The 18686-nt window shown below is 39.9% G+C and overlaps 1 protein-coding gene across 3 annotated transcripts in view; it reads right to left on the minus strand.

Moving 5' to 3' along the window:
• Positions 1–18686, minus strand: part of NELL1 (neural EGFL like 1) — a 318623-nt gene that overhangs the window by 112370 nt on the left and 187567 nt on the right. For all 3 annotated transcript variants that reach the window (XM_071417123.1, XM_071417121.1, XM_071417122.1), the window contains exon 14: positions 12568–12690. In XM_071417123.1, coding sequence (XP_071273224.1) covers positions 12568–12690 — 123 coding nt within the window. The remainder of the gene's footprint in view (positions 1–12567; positions 12691–18686) is intronic.

Genomic DNA, 18686 nt, shown 5'->3' on the forward strand with positions numbered 1-18686 from the left:
TACCCACCCCAGATGTCTCCCAGGACAGGAGGGCTGCTGTGCTGCTGGCTGGCTGCTGCCCCAGGAGCTCAGAGTGGTGTGTGTGGAGCAGCCCATCCTCACTGCCCGTGGCAGCCATGGCATACAGGGACAGTGCCATGCAGCAGCCAGTATTATATGTACAGTTCAACAGCACACACTGTTCTTATCCAAAATCAAATCCTTGGGACTGCTGGTTACAGCAAGTGGCCATAAGATGGTAAGAATATTGTCTGTTCTCTGCTCCAGCTGCATGCAGGTGCTTATTTGATTCTTTTACTTTCACCTGATGAACACTTAATGCAAGGGGCACAAGTACTGGGTGGATGAAACCTTAACATCTGAGCTATTTCTGAATTTCAGGGCTTTCAGAGCAGTAGAAGTATAAATAAATAATGGAGCACTAAAAATCACTTGGCAATAACCATTAGCAATTGCTTATAGATTCCCACTCATTTTTATTTTGGCTTTAACTACTTCTCTGTGATGTCACTGAAAACTAGTTTCTAAATCTTCCTCTAAGGCCACTCTATTTGCCAAGGATTCAAAGACAAGCAATAGGTGGGCCTGGCTACTCAGTTCTCTCTTCAGAAATTATGAATTGAACCTGCCCTTGATACCCTCAGTGGAAGATGAATGTTTGTTGTCTGTGCTTATTCTGTGTTTGATATAAACACAGCAAAGCATATTCAGCATGAAACAGAAAAACTCAGTGCCTAATTACATAAGCAGTCTCATTGGAGTCAATCACTTACTTTTAGTTAGACACATACCTTGCTCAGTGAGGTGTAAAATTACCACATTAACAATTGTCTCTCTTGCCTCTCTCTGAAGGCTCAGGGAACACTGTCCTGTGCAGGCAGACTGATTTGATTGCCTCCATCTTTTATGGAGAAATAACGTGTGTCATGGCAATATCAGATGGCTGTTGTTTCCTTTGTTCTCTTCAGAGGGAGGAATAATGGGTGTCAGGAAAAAGTACAGCCATGTGTCTGGGTAATAAAAGTGGCACATTAATGAGCATGGGCAAACCACTACAATTAACACAGGGAAATGGATGCTGCCTGCTTAAACTCTGCAAGAGCTCCAGCAGCTCCACACCCAGCTGCCATTTGGTTCCATCCCAGGGCTTTCCACCAGCAGCAGCAGCTCCTTCACAAAGCCATCAGACACTGTGAAATCATATGCTCAAGGGAAGGGGTGGAGACTTTTTCATAGTGTGAGTGGCTGTTGAGAACAGTTATTCAGTCTGTTCATCAGTGGCAGCAAATGCATCCCATCATCTACACCCTCAAGGCTGCAATATAATTAAAAGACTACAGAGGAAGACAGGTAAGAGGGATGTGAACAAAGGTATGGATGTGTACTGCTCTCACAGTTTTGAAAGACAAAAGGTAAGTTTCTCAATTTTACGTAATTTTAAAATTTCAAACCCTGCTTGATGTGCCTGTGTATAATAAAGTCATATAAATAAATATTTTTAAAGTTCAGCTTCAAAAATCCAGATTGACAATTCCCCTCCTAATGCTCAACCAGAAAAAAGAAAAGGGGGCTGGAAGGGCACTGGGGAAACTGCAGGCACCATCAAGGTGACACACTAAGATGTTTGAGTATTTATTGACAGAATAACACCACGGGTCACACAGCTCTGGCCCTTCAGGAATACTTATATAAAAACTCTTCGGTTTTATGACATACAAATTGTTCATTTTTACTTTTGGATGACTGAATTTTAAATTATGTTGAAAAGCAGGACACCTTCAATTCCCACTTCTGCTTGGTTTACTTTAACTTGTAATTCCCTCTGCACATCATGTGTTCTGAGCTATTTTAATTCACATTATTCCTGCAATTTGTGTACTGAGTTCACCTAATAATTCATTTTGATGATACAATCTTCAAAGCATCATTTGTTGTTTTTTTTAGTAGGTTCCAGAATAGATTGTTTTTCATTGCAACATCTCTTTCAGGTACCATTCTGAGTATAGAGTTTAAACTTGCTGTTAGTCTTGTACTTAGCATATGCTCACTTAGCATAGCCACATTCATTATTTTTATTGTTGAACACTTTAGATAAGAGCTCCATACACACACAGGGGTGCCTCAACTTTTCAGCACGTTGCAGAGGCTAAAACACCAGCACCACTGTGAAACAGCTGAACTGGAGAATCTTTCCAGCTAAAATTATGCAAATTGTCCCATCAAACATCCTGCACAGCTTCCAGATTTGCCATTCCCAGTGTTCAAAAAATAAATGCAATCTCCAAAACTAGCAAGCCAACCAATGTAACTCACAAAAAGTGAGCCATACCTACATACAGGGCAATCCAAGCTTTATTACTATAAAATACCATTTTCAGTAATGTGGTCAAGTAAACAGTTTGTAGTAAGTTTCTTCTCTGATATCTACCAGAAGCTCCACTGTAGAAAAAAAGCCCATATATTCCTCAATATAAGTAACAGGTAGTTGGGGTTTTTGTTTTTTTTTTAATGGCCAAGGACCCCCACCTTGGTACAAGAAACGTGAAGGATATGCTTTATCCTATATCTGTGGAAAAAACCCAGTTTGTAAATGTTGAATCACACACTATTAATCTTACAGCATGTTTCAAGGTGGTGCTTGAGCCAGGAGAGGACAAATAAAGAGAAGAAAGAACAGAGGGAATGGGAAGACAAGAGGTCTCTGCAGGAGCAGCAGAAAGGAAAGTCAGCTGTGGTACACTCACCTGGGAACCTGGGACCCAGCCCCTTCTCCCCACATCCCCCTCCAGTGTCAAAACCACAGAGTAATATCCTACTCCTCAAGTGATGGGAAAATGGGAGGGTGAGAGCCACAGGCCTGAAAACCTGGACAACTCCTCAAACTCATCACTGCACCACACCAGAGAGCTCGTGCAAGGGCAGACAAACTGCATGCTCACTCCACTGCAAGCATTTGATAAAAACAGTTTATACTGGCTTCTAAAGGACCTGCTAATGCCTTAAATTCAGTACAAATACTGGGACAGTAACTAACAGAAATAGGGTCACACAATGAACAATAAAAATAATAAAGACAGAAGATGCATTTTCAGGACTTTGTCTCCTTGGCTGATTTATGTGTCTGTACTGTGCACTGAATGAGGCAGAGGGACCAAAAACCTCACAACACCTGAGATTTTATTAGCATGGACTGTATGCATGGGACTGAACACTGAATAAGTAACCTAAATTTTCCATATTCACAAGTGCTTGATTTTGGAGTCTTCCTCTTTGATTCTTTAGCTATTTTAAAAATTGTTTTGATAGTTTCCATGGAGAAATCACAGCCCAGTGGTTTAAGACCAGACTTATCAGAGTGGGAACAGAATCTGAGTCCTGGATCAGGTACCAATCATGGATGTCACATTTGACAAATCACTTAATGGCTTTGCTTTGATGTATTGCAGTGGGGGAAATTATTAGGAAGAGGAGGCTGAAAAGAGTTTTCTGGATGGTGCCTATTCAACTGCTATGGCAAATAGCCCCTCCAAAAAAAACTTTTGTACAAATAGAACACACATAAATATTATCCTCACCCAAAAGAGATTGCTCTAATAATAATTCCATCTAGAAAAACATCAAAATCAATCAACCAGGTTATTTCAGAAGCCCTATTAGCTCAGCGTCCTCTCTCCAACTACAGCCCAAAGCAAACATCAAGGAGAAGAACAGGGAAAGGATCTGGTGAATAAAGATTACTCATCACCCTTCTCAAACCAAATATGTTGCTCTCCCTGTTTGGGCTGTTCTTTGTACATACATACAGCAGTTTTTCTGTCTACCATCCTCACCACCCTGTGACCAAGGACTCTCCAGATTAATTATGTGCTGTGTGAGAGGCTACTTTCTTTGGCACTGGGGTGCCAGCACAGTGTTACCAAAAACTGTTGCCAAAACCAACTGCAAGACCCTTATTTTACATTTGAGTAAGATATTTATATTCAGTGTTCATAATTGTTTGGTCATATTCTATAGGGAGTAGTAAGAGTTGCATGTTATTTGGCCTCTCCTTGCCTTTTAATGTGCTTATTCCATAAACATGAATGCTGACATGGTTGCACACTGTAACTGATTTCACAAAAAGGAAACTCTGCTCTGCTATTGTACTGTGCTCTGATTGCTGCTCTGAGCTGAGCCCAGGCTGCAGCCAGCTTTGTGCAATGATATATTTCAAGATGCTCTTAATGAACTGATTTTTCTCAGCCACCAACAAAAAATACGCAATTTGTTCCAAATAACTGCATGTCAATCTCGCAGGGCAGGCCAGGAGAATCTCAGATACAAACAGACAGGGTTTCACTCTTGAGGATTACAAGGTTAGGGCAGTCAGCACTGCTGGCCAAACCACTGTCCACGTGTCTATTGCTCTCCTGTCAAAAAAGCAGCAGAGCACAGAGAATGAGTTCCTTCAATTAAGGATCTGTTTAAGGGCTAATGATTGATAATTTTAGATTTCAACACTACAGGAAGAAAAAGAAAAGTATGAGGTTGTGTAACACACATGAACCATTCCAGTAGCATTAGAAAGCTCCATCTTAACTTCAGGAGGCTCCAAATTGGGCTCCTCAATATTTTGGTGACAGTGACCTGGGAGGAGATACATCTGCTGCAAACAGCAGTTATTGACTTGGGTGATCTCAAACACAATGTCGAAAATGAGTACAATGTATGGAGCAGAAATTAATTATCAAGTGACACCTTCACATTTTTGCTTTTATTAACTATGCTCTTAAAAGAGAAAGCAAAGAATACTGAAATAGTCTCATGCTTCTACACAGTTTTACTGGCCAGGAGAGTGTGGGGAACATATCTGTTAACTTGTCATCACCTGGCAATTCTTCTGTGTGCATGCTGCACAGGACATGACCCCAGAGTGAACAGCTGACCTGAAAACAATGAATGCAAGCCAAAGCAATAGGAGACAGTAAGCAACTTGAGTCAACAAGAGACTCCTCACTTTGGGATGTGATCCTAGGAACCCTCATAAGCACTCATGACTAGGTCTGATGAGCCCTTTGCACTTACTCATACAGGCAGAAAAACCTGTCAGATTAAGTTTCAAAATATTCCACATAACTATAGCTTTTCCTTACTTTTATACAGATACAACAGTTCTCTGGACTAGACCACTTCTCCAGCAAGCACAAATCACTGCTACACTCCTTTCAAATGAGTTATAAATCTACAGCAGTGAGAAAGTCTGTGACAGCACAGAGATCAGGATCTGGATTCTGACAGGTTACATGACTCATGGGTTTTAAATGAGCTATTTCCATAACTGATGTGCATTCTAAATCACCTTGGACAGTCCCATGCACACAGCAGAGCACTGTAACACTGGGCTGCACACTGCAGATGGGCACAGCTCAGCCTGCAGTCCAATGCAGGGGGTGAGAGGCACCCACCCAGCAGGGCTGCTCTGTCACTGCCTCTCTGCACAGGGGGAGGAAACAGAACCGAGGGCTCATGGGCTGAGACCAGGACTGAGAGAGACATCACCCCCTGAATACCTGCGTGGGCAAAACAGACTCAACCTGCAGACATAACTGAATTTATTGCCAATTACTGAATTATTTATTACTAATTACTGAATTTATTACTAACAAAATCAGAGGATAATGAGAAATGAATTAAACCTTAATAAATCTTTCTCCCAGTTCTCACTCCTTCCCAGGCTTTATCTCCTCCTCTCCAGCAGCACAAACAGATGAGGAGTAGCCCCCAACTTCCAAGGCCTGCTCACACAAGCCCAACACATACAAAAGTCTGAATTTCAACACCTCACACAACTAAATCTATGCAATGAAACTAAGTGAGTTTATATAACTCAAAATCCAAACACAAACATAGCCATTGCAATGAACGTACCACATTTGATAAATATCTAATCATGAACAAAAATACAAAGATTCTTATGTTAAAATTTCAAATTCTCATTTTTATTAGTACAGTGGATTTAGGACTACAGTAAATTTAGAGGCTTCAATAATACTGTCTTGAGTCTTTTCCAGCCATGCTAGTTTTAGAATGAAAAAAATTATAATAATTCTAATTGCACTGCTGTACAAGTACATACTGGTTTAAAATTATTAAATCAATTATATCTAGAATGCCTCACCCCAAAAGTGTGACTATCCCAGCGTCTTACACTGGCATTTTCCTCCTGTGCCATGTGACACCAAAATGCAGGTGAATGCACATGCCTGCTTTTGCAGTGATTTATTCGCTCTATATTAGCTATAAAAAATATACAAAGCGCAAGACTGTGAAGAATGAAGATAAAAATCTCAGCATGAGTCAAAACTCCCATATTCTTTCATGAAACTGGTGAATATTCCACCAGAGCAGCAATTAAAGCCATAATAAGGCACATCAAGCATTCAAAGCCTTATAGCCACAAAAAATTCCAAGGCTATGGGAAAGTCATGTTTGTTTCTTTCCATCTTGGCCTACATTTTATTCATAATTCACTCCAATGCTTCATAAAGGCTTTCAACTCCACTTCCAGCAGACACACCTGCATGCAAAAAACATAAACCTAAGAGGCAGCATGAGTGATCTGATCTGCTTCAATATCAAGCTATCAGCACGTCTGACTCTCTCCCATTGCTGACATTTAAAGTTAATCTACCTTAGCTTTTCTGATGTCAGTGTAAAAGGGACCCAAAAAAGCAGACTCAGTATAGAAATAACCAAAGAGAATATTTTTTTTTTCTTCTTTAGCTCTTATTAAAAATACACTGGAGTATTTTTCCTATCAGGAGAAATTCTATAACACATAAAAATTATTTTATCTTTAATCATCTGTTTACTACACTATCACTACACTGCCTACACATTGGAAGGCACACAACTTCTTTCGTGGACATATCTTTCAGATTATTAAATATATTTCAGACTACGAAATATAAAAAATACCTGCTTTGAAACAAAGAAAACAGCAGTGCAAGACAGCTCTCAGAGTGCCATTGGCTAAAGCAACATGTCCACCCAATTATAATTTGTGATTAAAACAATGTAAAAGAGGCCAACTTATTGACTGACATCAAAGAGAAGCAATTGTTAAGTCTGAGAGGTATTCTTGTTGCCAGGAAACATTCTATGTGTATTATGAATAAAGACTCCCTCTGATTATCCCCAGTACCATACAAAAAAAATAAGAGTAATTATTCAAAATCTGGTTGCATTTTATATTAAGAATCCAAAGAATTTATTCCTGAATTAAGCAGTAAGTCCACCAGTAACAATCCCACTCCTAAATACACATCCCAAAGCAAAAATACATAAGAACCCACAGTGCAATTAAGAAACCAAATTCCAGATTACACTAGAATTGAGTCACTTAGAAATAGCAGCTCTATTCTTTAAGACTCCACCATATATTGAGTTTTAATCCCTTAAGTGTCTCCTGTGTAGTGTTGCAGAAAAATGTAACATAGGAAAAAAATTGGAGTCTTTGCTCTGGCAGAAATAAGCCATTATACAGCCTAAATATTAATTAGAATAAACACTGTTTTGATTTTTATTTCACAATACCTGATGGTTTTCTGCCCAAGCATCAGTCACATTGCACACATTTGCTTTACGGTGTATGATTGTAACTAAATCCACCTCATTTAATCATTCCAATAAATCTGCACCTCAGTGGAAACCACTAAATGAGATGTTAATAGCACACTAAATATACCTGTTAGACAGATTGTACATGTAAAATATGAAAGTACAGTGAACAGTATTTGCACTTGATTAAGTGCTAGGCTTCTGTTCATTCTCCATGAAAAAGATTAGCAAACACACCTTGTCCATGTTTCTGAGGAACTCCTTTTCTTTAGCATCTGAATATGTTCAAGGCCACTTCTATCTTTCTGAGAGTATATAAGGATGTCTGTGGGTAGAATTTATGCTTTAGAACAAACATTTTCAACAAAATACCAAGAGTTAGGACAAGGCTTGTATACCGACTACATCTAAATCTCCTTGTGAAAGGAAAACAACTCATTGCAACAAAACCTGGGGGGCAACTTGCCCATTGTTCCTGGTAAAGTATGATGGGTGGGGGCTTATTTAAGCCATTTCATCCTAAATGCTATCAATTACTTGAAGAAACCTTATGATGCATCCTTGGTTCTTTTGTTTGGCTTCAGTGTGTGGTACAGGGCACAAGCTCAAGGCTAAACTCTGCTGAGCTGCAGGACTGTACATCCCACAGCAAGTGTTCCCTGCCTGCCCTCTCACTGAGGCACAGGAGACTGTGGGGCACAAAGTCCTCTATGTTTTACACAAATGGCACATATTACTTCAGCATGGCACTGCCACAGCATGTGGTGCAAGGCTGCCAAGCAGAACTGGAACTTAGCAGGACAAAAAGCAGAGAAAGACATTTTCCCCTGATAGATTTTCCAGCCTCCCAGATTCAAGCCCTGTCAAGATTACACACAGAAACACTGCAACAAAACACAGACCAAGAGCCTCTTAGGTCTAAGAATGGTATTTATATCTGTATTCACTACCCCTGGTTCTTCAGCTGAAGCCATGACAGTGAGTTTTACTCATTTTATAGATGCCAGTGTTTTATGTTCACACACACAATCCTGTCTATGGGTGAGGAGTTATTCACACACCTGGTTGTCCCAGGAACCCCAAACTGGAAACTGGAACTTCTTTCCTCTAGCTGCTGCCACAAAGCACTGACTCCCCACGAGGTCCATCCTGGCAGGCACACTTCAGAGTACCGTGCTGTACCAAGTAGGCACCATTTGCCCACCACAGCTCTTTTTAACTGGAGCACTCAGTTGCTAAACCAATTTTGATCACCTTTCCCTTCCACCTGAAGTGCAGCCTTAATGCTGCACTATTACATCCTGTCCTGAAGTTTAGTGAAATTGCTCCAATTGTCCTTATCCTACCCCCACCTATGAATTCTATAATTCATTCAGAGAATTCAAGTAGAAGGGCATGACATGTCTTCCAGCACCCACCTGTAACATCTTCTATGTCCCAAATCACTCCTACTTCTTTTTATTTTTTCCCAAGTTTCCTTCAGAGAAAAGAGCCATTTAACAAATCTGTAGAATCAGAATCTCTCTCTATTCAAGTAGTTATACCTCTGCTTTTGATGCTGTAATTTCTTCCAGAATGGATCTCTGCTTTACTTACCATTTTCTGAAGAAATCCTGATATATAATCTACCTGACTGTGGGTCCATTGCTCTGTCCAGTTTACTGATGGTGATGGTACAGCATTCTCCTGCCTTGTCATTTTAGCTCACCTCAGCTTCATTCTGCTCTCATCTCTCACCCAAATTTCAGTGTCTGCCTGAGATGCTAAAGTTTGCTTCTTAAAGTGAAATTGAGAGTATCCACAGGAAATCTTGTCTCTAGTTTATTGTCTCACTGTCTACATATAAATAATTCTGTGTTTGTAGAGTTTTTATTGCATTCATCTCCACTTCTCTTTCCATTTTCAGTGTCACTTAAACTATGGCAGTATCTCTTAATGCTGAAGCCCCTGCAAGTCTTGGTCTGTGCCCTTTCTGCACCATCCTCCTCCTTGACCATTTCCACATCTTTGACACAATCTGGTCTTTAATTAAACAGCCAGTGTCCTGCATTTACAGTAATACAGTTCCTTATGCACAAGATCTTTTGCTAGTCAAGATGTGTGATTGTCTGATTATACAGGTTTGGGGGTTTTTTATATCTTCTATTTCCTCTTAAATATCTGGGGTTTGTTTGGTTTGTTGGTTTTTTTTTTCCCATAAATCCCCAGCAATCATTATATTCATGTCCATATTACTTCTGCTCCTTTTTATTTCTCTGTGCTTTTCACAAAAATGGCAAACAACACTAATTCCTGCCAGAGTAATTGAGTTGTATTTGCCAGTAGCCCACAATACAATTTAATTCAACTACATATGTATTCTTTTCTAAAACAAATATAACAGTATCCTGGGTTTTTTATAAAGACTATCAGTGTCTTATTCACTAAATCCAAAGAGGATCATTACTCTGATTTTACTTTTTATAACACTGCTAAAATAAATTGTTGAAATGGAATGCAGAATCATGCACAAAGTCTGTCCTTTTCTCTCATCATAAAACCATCATTTTTGCGTTTATGGTTTTGCTGAACAATATTAATAAGATTTCCTACTGAACCACGGAGATCTATTATTTCAGGAGTAGTTGGAACCACTGTCTTGTGTGTGTACACATCTCCAACATGTAAACATTTATAAAGCACTTGCAGGTGTCTCAAGGAGAATAGAAACATTTATCTTATCTTCAGGTGGTATTACAGCAAACATATCACCTTGACTTTTATCTATGTTTTTCCAATCTGTGTTGCCTGAAGATAAAGCCCTAAAATACGACAAGCCAACAGCAGTTTATAGCTGTCCTGACATGCTCACACCTCTTTCCTTGTGCCAGCATTTGTGCAAGGAAACCCTGTGGCAGGTAAGGGGCCACTGTGGAGCTTAGTAAAAGAGAGGCAGAAGTGGTGTTTCTGCTATCATGGGCAAAAGGGGAACATTTCTTCAATTAGCATCCAAACTTGTGAAAACTTCATGGAACCACAGAACCACAGGCTCAGAAAATCAAACCCAGTACTTCATATTGTGTGTTTTATAATTCACTAAAATGCAGATAATTCTAATAGTATCTTGTTAGCAGTAATGACTATTCCATGCAGTGCTGGATTATTCTTGTCCTTGTTGACTTCAGTAATTATTAGACTGCAAACCCCTTTCTATAATCTCCAGTTGTCTTTCCAATTTATGCTTCCTAGTCAGAATATAAGAACACATATCCCTGGAATTCCATGCATACCTATCTCAAAAAGGCAACTGTCACTACACTTGCATGTGCAATTCAAGGCATACTAAACATATATATCTATATATACATATATATATAGATATATATACACAATATGTAATATTTCTATATACAAAAATATATATTTTAGTAGCTCAGGTTTCAATAGAACTTTGAGAGTAGAAACATTATCGCATTTCTTTAGTGCCATTTCATTACTACAACGTTAATGGATTAATAAATGTGCAGTAGGAGTTTCACTTCGAGTTTTTGGCACATTAAAGGTATGCAAATGAAGAAAACCAGTGTGAAAACATAGATTTTATGAACTAATCCAAACATCCAATTTCAAAGAAATATAAATATAAATATAAATATAAATATAAATATAAATATAAAATAAAAATAAAAATAAAAATAAAAATAAAAATAATAATAATAATAATAATAATAATAATAATAATAATAATATTACAGTCAGGCTGTTTAGTACCCAGGCTTCTCTGAAACTCAAGTTGTCTGTGCTGCAGTTGATATTTACTGTAATCCAAGAGTACAGTGAGTTTCTCCCTGGTACCACCTGTTGATCTTCAATTCAGACAGGCCAAGGTTTTTTAACTTGCCCAACACTTCCAGTACATTTTTCTATTCTTTATTCAATCCTTGACTAACCATTTTAGTTTTAAGTGCAGGGATGTTCTGGCATTGGTGGAAAGTACCCAGATAAAAGTCCTATCAAAACCAATCTGATGGTTGCTAATTCAGCAGCTGACAGGACAATCTTGGTGAAGGACTTCAGCTTGAAACAGGAACGACATCAAAGCTCATTGTCCTTTAAGGAATTGTTTGGCCCATTTACAAGAGTCTGAGAAATTAATATTCAGCCTCTTGTGCCCAAAATTGTACAGAACATTTTATCCAGTACATTCCTCAGTTTCAATTGTTGTCATTAAAAAAAAAAAATAAAATTCAGTTTTCTGTAACTGTAATTCTGTTCAAGAAGTAAGAAAATCCAGAAAAGACAAGAACCAGCTTTTTCTGAGACAAATATAATTCATAAAGGCATGAGTTACAACTCAGTAGTACTTCAAGACAGAGCCCTCACTAATCCAACCTTCCTCTGTCCTTTCATGAGATATTTCCTTCTCTCTCTACCGAAAGAAAAACATAAAACCAATGCTAAATAAAGGACATGCCATAAATGAATACTTCACAGCAAGCATGGCTGGCTATCATTATTTCTTGTTTACAAAACTAAGAAATCTTCAAAATACACATTTAAAGATTTATATATTAAAAAAAAGTCATGACTCTGATGCAACTAGTCAAATACCAACCACATGATGCTAGCATAAAATACAATTATCCTAATTTGAAATGCATCTCATTAAAACTTAAAAGCCAAAGGTGACAGCACAGAGCATCCAGATTTTATAAAACATGAACACCACTCAAAAGCTGAATTACACTAACTCAAATGACAGTATTCAGTGCAGCAAATATAAAGTTCTTTTCTCCTTCCATTCCAAAAATATTCCTTCTTCCTAAGAAGTCAAGCACAAACCAATTCCCATCATTTGCCAGAGGATGTCCCAAAGCACAGCCCTGCAAAATGCAGCCCTGCTGGGTTCCCAGAGCGCAGGTGAGTGGCGGCAGATGTGACAAATCACAAGCTGGCAGGTGTGTGGTGTCCCCGCGGGGACAGACTCACCTCGGCAGATGGTCCCGTTGCCCACGTAGCCGGGCTTGCAGGTGCAGCTGTGGCCCCTGATGGTGTTGGTGCAGATTGCATTCTCATCACACTGGTGCTGCCCACTGCCACACTCATCGTGCTCTAAGTGGGGAGGGGGAAAGGGAAAAAAACAAAAAAAACAATTTACAAGATGCATTTACAACCATTTACAAGATTTGTTTATTTATGTTTATTTATGTTTTATTTATGTTTTATGTGAAACATGCCAATCACTTGTTTTTAAAATGTTAAAAGTTTAATAGTAATAAAATGCTTATAAAAATAGTAATACAATTAGAGTAATATTAATTTGGACAATTTGAATTAGGACAATCTCATATGAGACTATAAAGACAAAGAGTTATGGACAGTCCGGGTGCCTTTTCTGGGCAGCACGAGCCCGAAAAAGGACCCAGGTTAACAGAGGATTAACCCTTAAAAACAATAACATGTTGCATATTCATACACCTCATCCATGATGCATAAATTCCATTCAAACACAGGATTCTGGCTGGGCAGTGTCAGCTTCTTCCTCTCAATCCTGACAGCACCTTTGAGGCAGGAAGAAGTTCCGTTCTTCTGATAATGGGGCAATAAATTCTCTTTCTCTGAAAGATTCAGGTGTCCTGTGGCTGCTGTCTCAGTGCGAGTCCTTTCTTTAAAAAAAGTATCCTACATAGCACAGTTTCTATTTGAACATTGTGTTATAACCTAAAACTATATTTACCACACTACTTAAGAGAATTAATACAGCATTACTTTCTAACACAACACTTATAATATTCATTTTAATATTTGTGAAAAGCCAATCATAAAATACATGCATTTTTCACATTTTATGTTTTATGTTTTTCTTTTCATGAGCTGCAGTGAGCTGATGTGGTATTTGGATACCAATGGGAGAAGAAGCAGGATGCTGCAGTGGCTGAGTGCTGGGGGCTTGGCCTGGGAGTCAGCTATGGGCTTGCTGCTGTTCAGAAATCCAGTATGAGCATGGCAACAGGAGATTATTTAGGGTTAAAAACAGAAACAAAAAAAGAAAGGGTGAGGAGGCAAAGTAGGGCTGTGACAAAAAGCTATGAAGAAGATTATCAGGGAAGAATATCTGCTGTGAAGATTAACCTTTACATCACTGTCCATCACCAGCAGCACTGATCACAAATACGAGCTAAGTAACACAAGAGGGGCCCTACCAGCCTGCCCTTTAACTACACAGTTCAGCTGTCACAACTGCTTGCTCTAATTCATGTTGAACTGACTCTTGCTCTGATAGCATGTAGTAACATTTCACATTTTTAGAGCACCAATCATACCATGGAGCCTCAAAGAGGCTCCCAGACAAACAGGCCACATTCTGCTTTCATCCAGCAACTCCAGCTGCTACCCAGAGCCAAATTTGCTACAGCCGCTGCACTTCACTCTCCTGCTGCCTTTTTGTTCTTGTAGAGCACCAGTTAGAGGTGATGAGCTACCTGACCCCAAAGCTCTCTGCTTCCTCCTGCAATTACAAGGAGCTTCCCTCATATAGGATTGCACAAAGAAAGTCTGAATATTTTACACTTTTGCACCGGTGCCTTTACGGTTTTCTTCAGCGGAACCAAAAGAATGCAATGACTTTTCTTAAAACCACATTAAAAAATCAGAATCTGGAACCCTTCTTTGTAGCCTTCATTTATGCAACTGCAATCATGGGGTTGATATCCATATGCTGAGAGGTAAAAGCTGTGCTTTCCTGGAATTGGGATTTGCTTAAGCTTTTTACCAGTGCATCAAGGTGTTCAAAGGACTGGAGACTAAGCCTGGCCTTCCACAGATCACAGAGAGGCAGTGCCTCAAAAACACGAGCAAAATACTCATTTTTGCAGACTAAACTGAGCCCTTTGGAAGAGTCTCTCCATTGAGAAGAGCAGCATCACAGGCTCTGACAGGCTGCAATTAACCTCTGCAATGCTCTCACTCTGCCACACTAAAGAACAACAGCCAATTTCAAGATCATTCAAGACATGTAAGATTTGAATGGTGAATTCTAAAGAATCCACTAAACCAAATACTTCTGGAACACTGTTGATAACTATTTGCAGAACATATATCCAACATGTTTTCCATTTTTCAAATACATTTGACAGCAAAATGATATGGATTGCAAGTATTTTCTCTTAAATACCATCAAAGCAATATATCAGCCTCTCACTCTTTGCTTTTAGCAAGAAACACACACACTCTCACATGTGCCTGGCTTCAGCTGATAAACTCAGGCTTGAATTTATACTTGTTAGTTTATGTTGGTCCCTAGCTCTGCTTAGTAATTCACTGCAGCTTCTTGCCAGCTTTCAGAGGCCTTACATATTCAGAATGCCAGGGTTCTTGAAAGGCTGCCTGTTCTCCCCTTCATCTTTAAGGAAACTGTACCACAGGCTGATGCTTTGCTGCTTTGGTCTCATGGTGCTCAGGCTGCTGGGTCAGACACAAAAAGCATCAAGCTATCCTCCAAGGAGGCATTCTACAGCTGCTGAAGCTGAGTTATGCTTTCTTTTAAAAGAGACACTCTCTCCATAATCTCTCCCTACTTCTAATTGCCTTGAGCTTTCCTGGGTCAGTATTCTCTGTAATGAGCATGCCTTTGCAATAGGCCCATGTGTGTACACAAGATCATTCCTACTCCAACAATTGCCAAAATTAGTCTGTTACCTTCTCAGCACTTCAAGTATAAATAAAGACTTCACAGTGGTACCAGATGTGGTTTTTTTCCAAAATACACAGGAGAGGATGAGTCTGCTATGTTGTTCTAGGACTCTGACAATGTAAATCACCATTTAGCATTTCTGCAGATATACAGATGCTGGAAATGTCAAAAGATTTAGCACTGACAGAGCAGCTATCCCACAGTAATATTTTGTAAACAGAGGTCAGTTTTATCAAAGCTGATATAATCTAAAGAGTCAGCAACAAATCTGAACATGGGAACCTGCCCTTCATGAGACATCCTGACACTGCTAGCATAAGGAGGACTAAGGGAACTTCATCTGCATGAGAATCCCGAGATTTCTTAGCAGCAATATGGCTGCAAGGATGGGAACTTCAAATGAAGTTTTCCCTGGAGTAGAGATGTCTATAGCTGATGTTGCTACAGGCCTAATAAGAATGAGAAAGCATTGATTTCCTGCCAAGGTACAAAATTCTTTTCATCCAGATGAAAAATCCTTAAGAATCTCCCAGTACTAAGTTTTCCTGGGTTTTATGTGCCCTCACAGGAGCTCATCTTTTGGAACATTTGTGTGATCACAATGGGAAGGGAGCATGGAAATGCTCATGCTCTGCTTAAACTCAAATAAAATTGTGACTAATTTGCAAAGAACATTGCTTTCATACACACACTGCTTTCCAAAAATCCCCATTCCAACACATCAAACAGAGCCTTCTTTTGCTTTAATGTTACAGTAAATACTGCCTAGGCACCAAACAAAACTGGCAGAGAAGGACCCTGCACAGCAAGAGAAAGGAGTCACAAACAGCATCATTCCAAAGCACCAAAGGGGGCAGAGGCAAGACAAACAGCCCAAAGTTGTCTTGTTCTGACTATTCCCCTTGTAGCTGGCAATGAGAAGCACAAGAAAGGGACTCTAGCAAACGAAAACAAAAGCAACTTTGAGTTTCTTATGCACACATATATATGTACATGTAAACAAATGAGCTGCCATGCTCAGGAATGACACTGTCACCATGAATTTGACTGAAGTCATCCACCTCCCTGAGTTCTATTTGCTATACAATACACACTAAATGAGTTCATGATCAAAGATGAACAGATCAAAAGAACAGGCTTACTGAAAAGGACAGAGTTCCTTGACCCAACTCTCATTCAGCTGGATTATTAATGCTCATTTCAAGAACAGCTACCACTGCTGATGAACAGCCACAGCAGCAGCACCATTCTCTTCTTACAGGCAAGCTAATTTGTTTATGAAATCTCTGTGAACTGCCTTCAACATCAGCATTTCTGTTACTCAGGATGGTTGCATCTATTTCAGGCTTTATGGCAAAGCCACAAGCTCAGTTAGTTTATTAAGCCTCTTTCCCTCCTCTCTATAAAACAAGGATATTACAAGATTTTGCTTTTTACCTAGCATTTATCTTTCTTCTGAAATCCTCAATACTGAAGATTTTTCAGAAAATTAAAGGTTATCAATCTTCTATAGCAAAAAAAGGGAAGAATCAAATGTCCACTGCTCATTTCCTTTGTATTTTATTTATTCTCCCTGTAAGTAGAGATGAGGGATGGAAGGATACATCATCTCTGACACTTCAACCTCCTGGTCCTATTTCCTACCCACCAAGCTACTGCTAAGGCCAGAAAGATACACATGTAAACTTAATATTTTCTTTCTGGACAAAAACTGCCTAACATTTTCAAAAGCTTTCATGAACTTTTCCAAAATGTTACAGAGGATCTTCTGAGAATTTTCTGAGTTCAACACCTAGGTCAGGCTATCTTGGGAAGAAATGACTATGAAGTTCATGTCTCCTTTGGCCTTCACCTGAGAATGGCCATCCAAAAGCCTTTATAAGAAATTAATGCCTCCAAAAGCATTTCTAAGAAATTAATCATCCTTTTACTAAAACACACCATGTTGTATGATTCTATACATCACCTTGGAAGTCTACACCAACAGTATCACAGCTCTGGTGTTTCTGTGTGGGTAGTTTTATACCAACACATGCACAGCTGGAGAGACAAGTATTATAGTGACCTCTGCTTTGTTCAGAAGCAGCCTAGTCCAAGTTTATCTGGACAGTGACAGAATTCATTTCAGTACTACATGGTCTTAGACCATCACATAAAAAGTGGAGTTAATTCACCAGAAAATAGTTTCCAGGAGCTGGTGAAGGATTGCACATCCTGTTATAGGAAGCCCCAAGGCATCACACAGGCAGCAGAGAACCCCAATGAACCAAACACAGCCTGGACTGAGCATGCTGAGAGCAGAGAAACCCCAATGAACCAAACACAGCCTGGACTGAGCATGGTGAGAGCAGAGAACCCCAATGAACCAAACACAGCCTGGTCTGAGCATGCTGAGAGCAGAGAAACCCCCAATGAACCAAACACAGCCTGGACTGAGCATGGTGAGAGCAGAGAAACCCCCCTGAACCAAAACACAGCCTGGTCTGAGCATGCTGAGAGCAGAGAAACCCAATGAACCAAACACAGCCTGGTCTGAGCATGCTGAGAGCAGAGAAACCCCAATGAACCAAACACAGCCTGGACTGAGCATGCTGAGAGCAGAGAACCCCAATGAACCAAACACAGCCTGGTCTGAGCATGGTGAGAGCAGAGAAACCCCAATGAACCAAACACAGCCTGGTCTGAGCATGGTGAGAGCAGAGAAACCCCAATGAACCAAACACAACCTGGCCTGAGCATGCTGAGAGCAGAGAAACCCCCAATGAACCAAACACAGCCTGGTCTGAGCATGCTGAGAGAAACCCCCCTGAACCAAACACAGCCTGGTCTGAGCATGGTGAGAGCAGAGAACCCCAATGAACCAAACACAGCCTGGCCTGAGCATGCTGAGAGCAGAGAACCCCAATGAACCAAACACAGCCTGGCCTGAGCATGCTGAGAGCAGAGAAACCCCAATGAACCAAACACAGCCTGGTCTGAGCATGCTGAGAGCAGAGCACACCCAGCAGCTCCTCAGGGTCAGCACAGTGGGCAAACCCTTCCCATGGATGATATGAGGACATGAAATTAGTAAGAAATTGCTGAAACAAGCCCAATGACCATGCTGCCAAGACAGCTGTGACTGTCACTGTCCTATTTTCTGGAAAATTCCCTTTGCCAGGATTTCTCTCCTGGGAAGCTGAGAAGCCTCAGAGAAAAGGAAAACAATATTATCTCATTTGTTTCTGCTGTGTTTTGCTGCTTTGGAATGTGGCTGGAGATTGTTTATCCAACAGGTGCATCTTTGATTGGTTTCATGTGAGTTGTTTTGTCTCAATGGCCAATCACCATCAGCTGTGTCAGACTCTGAGGAGTCAGACGCGAGTTTTTGTTAATATCTTGTTAAACCTTCTGTCTGTATCCTTTCACTATTCTT

This window comes from Agelaius tricolor, unplaced genomic scaffold (assembly GCF_023055355.1).
Source record: "Agelaius tricolor isolate 1412-34295 unplaced genomic scaffold, bAgeTri1.0.p SCAF_67, whole genome shotgun sequence".
Taxonomy (NCBI): Eukaryota; Metazoa; Chordata; class Aves; order Passeriformes; family Icteridae; genus Agelaius; species Agelaius tricolor.